We start from the raw sequence: 11,301 nt of genomic DNA on the forward strand, positions 1-11,301 counted from the left end.
AATATCAAGTACGTGATCTGAATATTTTAAAGAATTTTTCGAATTGCTCGTAAAACACGTGAATGCCTCGTGTGTTGTAACGTATGCAGTTTCGTGCGGTTGCATGAAAAAGTCTCGTCATCGGAACATGCCAGAGATAAGGGGAAGGGAGGAGTTTTCAAGGAAAATATGAACACAACTTTTTCATTGAGATCTGCACGTAATTTTCGATTGTTTCCAACAATGAAAAAAAAAAAAAAAAAAAAAAAAAACGGACCAAAGAGGGATTTTTTCTTTCTCATTCAGCATTTAGTATATAAACTTGGGACGTTTCAGTCCCTCATCACAGTAGCTTTGGTAGTAAAGTGGCATTAACACGCGGAAGGCATTTGATTCGTGTAAACATCTATAAAACGGTGTATACAAAATAAACATAAATAAAATCTGTACCATTGTTCGTCAGCTTTGCCGGTCAAAGCCATGAAGCTGTTTTTGTTAGCCGCTTTCTTTGCCGTTGCTTTGGCATCCGAATCAAAAATCTGCCCGTGCCGTCAGGATGGTGTAAGTCTTTAGTCATACTAAAAGAATTGTATTTTTTCTTCTTTTTTTTTTTTTCTTACTCCAAATTGGCATTTGTACACCAAATTTTTTTTAAATTTAATAAATGCAATGGTTGTTCTTTTTTAACGAGTAGAAACTACAACTAAAAATTGTACTAAATCATACAGTAATCCTAAAAAGTCACAGTTACGCACTTTGGTTTATTGTTTCGAAATCGATCAATTGATTACGTTTCAAACCAAACAGTTATCAAATCATCCCATGATTATTAGACCCAAGATTTATCGTGAAAGTTCTTAACGTATGTCATTTGAAAAAACCCATCATGTTAAACTCGGGTATGGATTTAAATGATGGAACAACACTTTTGCCAGTCCACTGCACAGGAAGACTCGAGGGAGGAATCAACCGAACAGCTCGGCGATCACATGCCGGAGGACCGCGAAGTTCTGTCGGAGAGTGAAAAAATTTCCGACCAGGTCCACAAGTTGGTGCCATTTTACAAACAACTGCTTCGCGACCACTTGTCGAAACACAAAATCCCGGTGTCGGACGAGCTGCGCAGCGAACTGGACGACAGGGAGAGCAGACTGTCGAAAAAGCTGAATAAACTGATCACCCACCGACGTTGCGGCAAAAACCACCGGGGAAGAAACCACCGGTCCGAGGATGAGGATGAAACCGACGTGGACTCCCATTTGTCCGGTGAAACCAAGCACGGAAGAAAATCTCACCACGAGCACCACGGAGAGGCCGACAAGTCCGGAAGGGGGAGGAGGCGACGAGAAACAAAGTCAAGCAGGCGTCACCATCGTGGCCATGGTGCACGCGAGGCATCGATCGAGGGCGAACGCGAGGAGGTATCGTGGTCCACGTCTCATTCCGGCGGTAAAAGAGCCAAAGGGGGTGACTACGAGCGAGTCACCGTGTACGAGCTGATCGCTATACCCGTTGGAGTAAAGCTGGTGAAGAAAAACAGCACCCAGTCAAAAAACCACAGCAGACAGGGAACGACGTCACCTCTCATTGGTCAAAGAACGGGTATACGCACGTCAAATGAAACTACTGGGAACTCGAGTACAACCACGACCACGTCTACTTTGGGGAAGATTCTCGCTCCACTGAAAGACAAAGCTGTGGCAATAAATACAAATGCGACCGAAAGAGCCGTACAGCCAACTACTGATTCCACTAACGAAGGTACCACAACAATGGAACATTCGATAGGAATAACCGGATCACCTCTGAATTAACCCGTAGGTATATATAATTTCCAAAAATTGTGGAACAAGTATATACACGATTAGTTTCATCAGTGGTTGATTTCCATGTATGTATTCCGTAAAATGTAGTATAGTAACACTGTAGCGAGTTAATCTTGAATAAAGATGATACAGCATTGAAAAAGAAAAAGAAAAAAAAACCAAAATAATTTAATTTCCTCACGTTCCGACGAACGAGCAGGTATGTATACGCGTGTATGCAACATGTGGGTTTGTAAGTTCAAGGTCAGGCATACGTTCATTATATATATATATTATTCCATGAGGGAGGGTCGCAAAAAAAGCTCATTCCTTGCCTTGATAACGCAGCCAAGTGGATTTTCAGCACAAAAGTGCTTGCAATGCCCCTTTGCGAATTGGCTCGCGCGTATACCACCATCATCATCACCTCCTTCCGAGAGATATGCGTGTCCCTGCGTTTTGCGGTCGCGACATTCGAAGGAGGAGGAGGAGGAAGAGGGCATAACGAACACCTCGCGGTGTCAATAAGACTCTGCCTTCAACTCGCCGTGCCCGCTCGTGTATGTACACGCCTGCATAATTATATATCGTTGGAAATACAAATGGACCAGTTCGTTCTCTCGTTACCGCTGTGCTGGTTAACCAGTGCCTTATTATCGAAGCTTTCGGCGAATGCTGGCATATTATTTCCTCCCCGATAGCCGATGACACGAATTCCCCCTGCTATAGCCGTTTGGCCGCGTATTTCGATCGCGTTGCTGTGAGTTATATGTTCGGGCATCCAAACTAAAGACGGTGTACATTTGCCACGATGTCTCGTTAAAATGTGCGTATTGACCAACGCGAACAATGAAGCGAAAGACAACGTATCGGTGCATCCGTCAGTCAGAGAGACCCCACCCCCCGGCCGGATTTCTCCACGGGGTGGCATGGAGCTCTTTGGAGAACATGCGAGGAAACACAAAGAAAATGTTGTTAAATTGCATATTGGGTTGCTCTGATGATCTCTCGGTCTATACGCGGGCAGGTAAAAACAAAACGCCCCTGAACTCGAAACCACTTTTCGCATCGGATGTGCATGTACACACGGGGGCGCGCAGCCGTGCAAGCAGAGTCGAGTTTCCTCGCGTTACGTAGGACGCTCGTACAAGAGACGCGGTTCTATAGACCATGTGTACGAGTTGGTATACACCGATTCGCCGGTATCATGAAAAAATCGGCTGGCGCATCAAAAAATATCATTTGAAAAAGGTAGAAGGAGAAGAAGAAGAAGAAGAGGGATCTTTGACAAAGGTCGGCTATCATTTGTGACACCTCACCGATAAGCAGGAACGCCGATCGGACGTGCATACCCTCGGGGCGACCTATTGGTCATCCTGTGTCCGGCTAACGAGTCCAGACGAGTATCATATTGAAGTCGGCCTGCACGCTCTGGAGCTCGCATCGAATCGCATTAAGCTCTCGCGACGTCCTCTACGATGCGCGCCGGGGTCGGGGGAGAGGCGAGAGAAGATAATGTCCGATTTACGCATCGGAGTCGATCGAGTGAACGCATCGCTGTCTCATACTGCACTCTCTACCCTCATACGATAAATATACCACGGTAATCATTCCGCTAATCGGAAAAGTTAGGCATTGTGATTATCCAAAACATTATTTGTATAACATCTAGTTTTATCTTTGGTGTGTACTTCAATACTACTACTTTTCGTTCTGTGACTCCATAATTAACTTGTATTAACGATGGTTTGTTCATTTTCCTTCAACTCTGCCCTCTACTTACCACTTCCCCAGATATACCATAATTGTTGTTTCTTAAACATCACTTTTTCCAGCTTATTTTCTTTATCTTTAAAATTCACTCTCTATTATTTTAAGCATTCAACAGCTCTCTGACAAATATTGGCGGCTCCTACTCTGACTCTGTTTTCAAAAATCATAGTTAGTCTCTAAATCCTCTGCTCATATATATGCGTATCTTTTACACCACAATCACGTACGTGTCATTGCACTCGTAAGTCGAACTAATCCTTGTATATTTTTCATCTCTTGTTCCAGCTTGTTATTCAGCCTATATAAAAGTAAACATTGATCCTTTGTTCGCATAGTTGGATCCCCTTGCGTCTGTACAGGATGTAACGCACCTCACCGCAACGAATCGTCGAGCTCCCCGGCTGAAGTCTTTTGTACTTACATGCGAAACACATTATTTGCCAAACGATCAATCTCCACCGCGACTCTCCTTGCCGCTCGCGCGAACGTAATGTACACGCAATATGAAGAGACAAGAAAAATAAGTAGGTACACTGCATCAGGAGGAGGACGCGCCGTCATCGTGTACGCAGCTGAAAGTGATGGAAGAGAAATACGATCTCCGGGCTCGTTCCCCCGTATACACGTCCAGTGTGTATTATACATTGTACATTTGTATGACCGCCAGGAAGAACATCCTTGCAGGTCTCTCTCAGCTTCTGTCCGGTGCAACGTCATCGTCGCAAAATGTGGGCGCACGTGACAAATGGAAGGACTCGGTGTTTTCCACGCTGTACTTCATGCAGGGAGAGGACGAATTTTCCCGCCAAATCACCCCGCGGGGACTTGTTCTCAACGGTATACCTACACGTGGCTTTTCTTCATAAATCACGCAAACCGAGGACGCCAAAGGCGCCATTACGTCTTCCTCGTATATATATATAGTTACGCGTGCACGAATCATTATCAGGATATACCTATACATATACGCGGGAATTGCAATTGATGACGTTTTCTCGATCCGCGCGCGTGTCGCAATTGTCGTTATTTCATCCCGGGGATAATTGAAAGGGATGCGCTTCCGAATCGGCCGGTCGATCAATTTTCATTTGGTTCCCGCGAGGCCAATGTCGACCGATTGTTCGTGAATTATCGAGCACGCTGTGTTATGCGGTCCGCGGAACCTATCGTCGGCCATAAATCGCGAAACTCGCGCTTTTGAATGCTGTGATTTGTAAGAAAAACGAAAAAAAGGGGGGCACTTTAGAAAGTTGTTGATTGTACACCTCGGGAGCGCATGAATACATGCATATCGCTCCCGAATCTCGCGCTCCCTCGGATATGTATGTACATATTATATATGTATGTTCGTATTAGCATCGGGAGTGCGGGCATCGACGATCTTTGTCGTTTTCTTAAAAATTGCGCGTAAACACGCGGCCGGAGAATCGATTGGTGCCGCACACGAACGCGATATACAATCCGGAGGGGAAGGGGGACACAACAAGGAAATCACCCTGCCGAATCTCAGCTCATAAATACATCTCGGTTGGGCACACATGAGCGCGGCAGATCTCCGATCTTATTATATTATCTCCAGCGCGGGACCAATTATACTCGCGGGTTTTATACCACACGCGTACCTACATTCTCGTGTCAAACGCGTCTTCTCTGATTCACATACCCAAAAAATGCGGATTTCAAGGAAAAAAAGAAAGACTCAAACGAGAGACAAAAGAACAAAACTCTGTTGTTCTCCCTACAGGCCCCATCGTTGTATTGTTTTCCCGGCCATTTGCGCGAAAGCAGGCGTCTCTGCGAACTGGGTCTCTCTTTCTCGCGACTCCCAAGTTCGACAGCCCCAAGGTGCAGTACCGCCATCAGAGGGGAAAACAATTAAAAGTGCACGAGGAACACAATGTGCTGCACACCAAGTCATTGGCTCCTCTCTCTCTCGCCGTATACTGCAATTAGCTCGTCCGCGCTTATATACTTTCGAGCTCGTAGGAATCGAGAGTCTTTCTTTTTTTTTTTTTTTATTCATAATAGTTTACAAGTGATTGTCGGAGAAACTCAACAGGTGCTATATTGTCCGAGATGCTACATGCAAAAGGAACCTTCGAACGAGCCATTGTTGTTTGTACACACTCTACTATGCGTCAAACTATTAATAACAGGAGAGAAGAAAAAAAAAAAAAAAAAAAAAAAAAATATGTAACGAAAGAAGCGAGTTGGCTCTCGATATCATGTACACTCACTTGTGCCCATTATCATGATCGTTAACACAAATGCACGAGCGATCGTAGCAACCGACGCGGAAAATCTTTTATTGCCCGTCCACATAAAAGAGAACGGCAGCGATTTTGACACGTACACCCATAGTTTTGATTTTAACGATTCCTACACTCATTGCTCGCAAAATCCGCACGGAGGATGCAAATGCTTATGCATACACATATACAACGAGGGCACGTTTGAAATACACTCTATTTCAGCGGAACGATAACTGTGGAGGGTAAAATAATGCACCGTTACGTACATTTGTATGTATATAATACACGGCGAGCATCCTAATGAAGACCCTCTGGCGCGGGTATTGGGGCTCTTGGATGAAAAATGTACATGCATTATACTCCCGGAGCCATCAAGGGTATGTATATCCGTTCGCGAAACACTTTGGGTTGGTTCGTCCGTGACGATAAAATTTGCAAGTAAATATCAGAAACGCGTGCTCGTATATATTGTGACGAGATGGACGGAGCGAGAAAGACAACAATGTAGCGCTGGACGCGCGGAATTATTTCTAGCGAAACGTTTCTAGCTCTTGTAATTGATCGGCTCACGCCCACGCGAGAGCGTAAATTTTCCATCGGCGCTTTGCAACCAATTAAAATGAAATGCCTATAAATGCTCCAGCTGTTTTTTTGTTTTGGAAAGGAAGAAAAAAAAAAAAAAAAAAAAAAAAGGTAAGAAAAGTAGAACTAGAGCCGCGGAGATCCGCTTCGCGCGACGCATTATCATTTATCTAACTGAATAAGCTCCGGGCCGATGGGCGTCTGCTTTCTTTCCACTCGTACCCCCATGTACATCATATTACATACAAGTTGTTTAAACCTATAAGGATAATAACGAGTGGTGGGCTTTGCGATGCGAAAATTAAATGCGCTTTTTTTCCCCTCCCTTATCGCCTGACCGATCGACCGCGCATTACACGATTACGTGGACCGTTTGCGATCGGCAGAAGGTATTGCAAGTCAATGGTATAGCAGAGGGGGCTGTGATTGAGCATTTTTGTTCCGATAGTCAGGAATGTTTAATTGTTTCATTAATTTCGATCGGCAAAAGTGGTACTGCAATGTGTTTACAAGCGATGGGGAAAAAACAAAAAGGCCGGGCAACAATTGGATTTCGATTGCGCAACGCCGAGGAATAAATTACGGAGAATTAATGAACGATCTCGTTAGTTACGAGCACCGCGTTTTCACAAGATCCATCACCTGTGTATTGTACAATATAACATGAGCATTCCCAGTATGTTGAATGCACCCCCTATATCGTATATTAGCTGTTACGTGGTGAGTATATCATATATATATACATTATAGGTACGAGGGTATATTACACGAGAACGGGGCGTTTTACATAAGCGTGAGGCGAAGCTTATCTATCTTCTTCCCTCCCCCCTCTCTTTCTCCTCGCCAACTCTGGTATGCGAGCCCTTAACTGCTAAATGTAAATATCATGCGAAGATATTAGATAATTGTCTCACGGGAGTACCAACAGAGGGACGAGGAATTCACTGTTATGCGCCCGGCACGAGTTGCCCACACGGTACATTTCATTGTTGTTGTATTTATTTATGTAAACAATTATTATTATTATCGTTTTCGGGTTTTCAGATCAATCATATTCCGCGATTCTCGTTGCAATGCAATTCCAACGCGTTCCCGATTCCACGCGTACACACATAAACGATTTATACGGTAAACACCAGCGGCACCTTTTCAAGGACACCCGTAATGTACCCGATGCTACATTATCGAGATGGGCTATCCCGAATTCTCCACAATATACATTGTTGATAACAAAAAATAACAACAATGATATAAAGTCAACAACGACACACATGAGTTGGAACAAAGGAACGTGAGAATCGTGAGAGTCGCAACCGGTTTCCTCGAAAATCGCGTGTTATATAACGTATAAAACAACATAAACCGGCGATCGAGCGCATTATGTAAAAAAGCAGCTATGTATACAACCTACACAACAGGGAGAGAGAGAGAGAAAGAGAGAGACACATGGACCTGGATCGCGATGGCACACACACACACGACTATCGTTATACATAGGTAATACGGTATAAATGTCCCTCGCTGTACTTCCGAATTCGGAGCCGATCTTTCATAAATCGTCCCTCTCTCTAATCAACGGCTTGTCTCCAGCAATAAGCACGTGATCATAAATATCGCGCTCCTTACAGCTGGGCGCTCCGTAAACGTGTATTTATACCCGCTGCGAGTGATGGAATCCGAGATGGAAAAAAAAAAAAAAAAAAAAAAAAAAGAAAAGAGAAAAATAGGCTCGCGCTCTCTGCAAAGTAGGTGAATTCCGACCGTTAGGTTCGCGGCTGGGACGTATACGGCGACGACGGCTGCAGAAATTGCAGACGGCCGCACGTCATTTACCATTTTCTTTTCTCGCGAGTAGAGGTAAGGTATATGTATATAGTATACGCACTCCGCTCCAGAGAGAGAGAGAGTCGGGGCGAATATCTAAACGCCTGCAGTGCGCGGCCGAGAGAGACCCGCTAGTCCCCCGTGGCAGCTGAGATGACGATGCGATGATAAAGTATATGGTGCAGACGCCGCTATATGCAGGGTAATACTACCCGTGTGCCCATGGCGCGCGCACCACTCGATGGCCTATGTGCGTAGGCTGAGCGGATTTATCTTTGGTTCTGTTTTCTCTCTCTTTTTTTTCTTCCTTTTTTCCTTTTGCCGAAGGAATCGACGGGAATATGGGGAAACTGGAGATGCTTTATGGATATGGGATCGAATTACACCACCGAGATCGGGCCCAACGACTTTGGTATCCACACGGTGTAATTGAAAAAGCGTTGATTAACTGTTGGATGATTGTCGATCGGCCGCATGTGTGGTTTATTCGAGCTGCGCGATCACGGGGTGATATTACGGTGTTGTTCGCGGCACACTGTAACTATATACACGATCGGCGCATTCTTTTCCGAGATGCGTGCGTGATATACCCCACCTACCTGCTTATATATATATATATATATATATACTCGGTTAACGTTGACGAGTTTTTATCTATAACATGTCTGACGTTATTCGTGTATTGGCGATTTTCACAATGGGCTATAAAATAAAGATGTTGAGATATAGGACGAGAGTTTCAACTGCGGAACAAATACTCGTAACGCGTGATTTTTCATATGCTTTTGATCAACTATACGTGTGGCCTGTGTGCAGGTCCGTGGAAAAATGGAGCCAATAACGGTATCGTTCCTCGAGACAATCGGTAATGGATAAGATAGTATCAAAAAAACAAAACAAACATTAATATCAAGTCTTGTAAACAGAAATGCGCAAGCAAGTATGAAGGTGCAACGATGCAGATTCAAAGGCAATTAAATATGACGTTTACGAAGACCAAAGAATCTGGAGATAGACTGTCACATTTGATTCTCGTGAGAAAAATTTTAAAAACTACACGCAAAATAAGAATAAAATAAAATTAAAGTAAAAAAAAAAAATAGATAGAATACTGGTACTGTTATTAATATTTGATTTAAATTTGAGGTGAAAGAGATGCACCAATGAAAGACATATTTTTATGGAAACTCCGGATACAGTATAAATTGGATTGGCCAATGAAAATGTTGTCCTTTTTTTTTTATCCAAAATGGCACCTGATTTCTACATACACCAAACGACGACTAACACAATCAACACAAAAAACAAAACAAAAAAAAAATAAATAAAAATCAAAGCTCGATCCCATCAAGTAAGTTACAAAACAAAGAGATGGCAATGGGCAGTATGGTAACCCTTATCATTCTCGTTGGAAAACCGTAAAAACATGGCTGCGTTCTCGGTGCCCGAAAGGACAAAACGAGCACGCATCGGGTAAGTGTGTATGACTCAAAAATAATTCAGAATCTTTGCCGGTGATAAGTGAATCCCGCAGGTAATGCCTACATGCGCATAAACGGGAATAAAAACAAACGAATGAAGAGACAGAAAATCCACGGGTCGATGCAGAAGGTAACGAGTGGCCTTGTCTCGGATTCCGCAAACGCGGCAAATACCCATAGCGACGTCTCCTCTCCTCGGCTCGCACACACACTTGTACCCATCCACCTACATATACGTGTACACGAGCGACCTTTCAAAGGTCAGTGCACACACGCACACACACGCAATTGCTCGGAGAACCAGTCCTGTTCTATTATCCCCCTTGCAACTATAGCTGGCAAGCAACGGCCAGCTAGATAATAGATAGCGCGAGATTTCAAAAGATCGTGATGGCACGCGAGTGCGCCGGGGAGTCGATAACATCGGGTGTTCGTTCAGGTAGCCGGCTGCGGGGGTATTAAAGCTTTTTGCAAATTTTCGCTTCGCACGCTTTTTTAAGGCCCTTTTCGCGGGGCTTTTTTGATGTCGTTGTTTTTGGATTTGGAGCGTGGGGAGAGGGGAGGGTTGAAAGCGCGCGTGAAATATTTTAATTGAAGAAAGGGTGGGGGAGGGGTTATTTATTTACGTATATGTGGATTTTATTGCGCGTATACTCTTATGCTTATGCGCAAAGCAGCGCCGAGAGCGAAAAATCGGATCTCCGCACGAGAGCGTTTATTAAAATCGCTCAAGGATTTTTGCGAGAGCGCGTGTCCCTCGCTATATATATAATACTCGTGACTTTGGTTCTTTTTTATTCGATTCGATTGGAAAAAATTGTAATTTGTTCCCGTCCATGTTAACGCAATGGCGCGATGACAATTTCAACATTTTATCACTTTTTCCATTCGATGCCGTAAATAAATGTAAATATAAAAATAAAAAAATCGAAATATATAATTCGTTATCAATTTATTACTCCGCGAGTTGAAAAGCAAAACGCCACTTGTACATGCAAAACCCGTCTGTATAATTATAGTAAAATAACAATAATGTATTAAACAAAAGGCTTACCGATGTATACGTATGCGTAGACCCCACACGCGTGTATATATATATTATATTAGCGTTGGTAACCGAGTAGAATGTAGTTACCTACAAGTGTGTCAGATGTATCGTATATAGAGGTTGGTGTACGTAGGTAGGTGTAGAATAAAGAAGAAGGGACAGGAACACGTTCACGGCCACGAGCCAAGCGTACACTAGTAGAGAGCGAGCACAGACGACATTCTCTAGCCGCAAAATATGTCTACCCGCCTAACATACAGGTAGGTATATATAACGTATATGTTACGCGCGGCGCGTTGATAAACGAAGAGACACGCGAGAGACGAGAGAGCTCCGCCTGTCTCCTTTGTGGACACACTGGCACTCTCTGTGTTTCCCAGCCATAAACCTATATACCCGTGTACCAACTTACTAGAAACAAACCGCTGCTGGCCGTAAGTAATGCACACTATACGCAAGCGTCTCTTGTATATAATAGGTACAATACATGCGGTTGCACGCGGACACGCGGATGGTTATACAGAAGAGAGAGAGAGAGAGACACGTCGATCTCGAGC

The 11,301-nt window shown here is 43.9% G+C and overlaps 1 protein-coding gene across 1 annotated transcript; it reads left to right on the top strand.

The window, feature by feature from the left end:
* The first annotated feature begins 337 nt into the window (after nt 1-337).
* On the top strand, nt 338-1,953 carry LOC106647557 (uncharacterized). The gene is made up of 2 exons (XM_014364007.2): nt 338-540; nt 915-1,953. Exons 1-2 carry the CDS (start codon nt 460-462, stop codon nt 1,791-1,793), a joined length of 960 nt encoding a protein of 319 aa, XP_014219493.2. The 5' UTR covers nt 338-459; the 3' UTR covers nt 1,794-1,953.
* Nucleotides 1,954-11,301: the final 9,348 nt, after the last annotated feature.

The sequence above is a fragment of the Copidosoma floridanum genome, unplaced genomic scaffold, assembly GCF_036245765.1.
Source record: "Copidosoma floridanum isolate Cflo_tuat_1 unplaced genomic scaffold, Cflo_Japanese_pri ptg000007l, whole genome shotgun sequence".
Lineage (NCBI taxonomy): Eukaryota > Metazoa > Arthropoda > Insecta > Hymenoptera > Encyrtidae > Copidosoma > Copidosoma floridanum.

Bases quoted from the DNA above. Each gene is read 5' to 3' on its own strand.
- LOC106647557 (XM_014364007.2), top strand. From the start codon at position 460: ATGAAGCTGTTTTTGTTAGCCGCTTTCTTTGCCGTTGCTTTGGCATCC. The intron at 541-914 runs GTAAGTCTTTAG...CACTTTTGCCAG, and splicing joins GCCCGTGCCGTCAGGATGGT to TCCACTGCACAGGAAGACTC.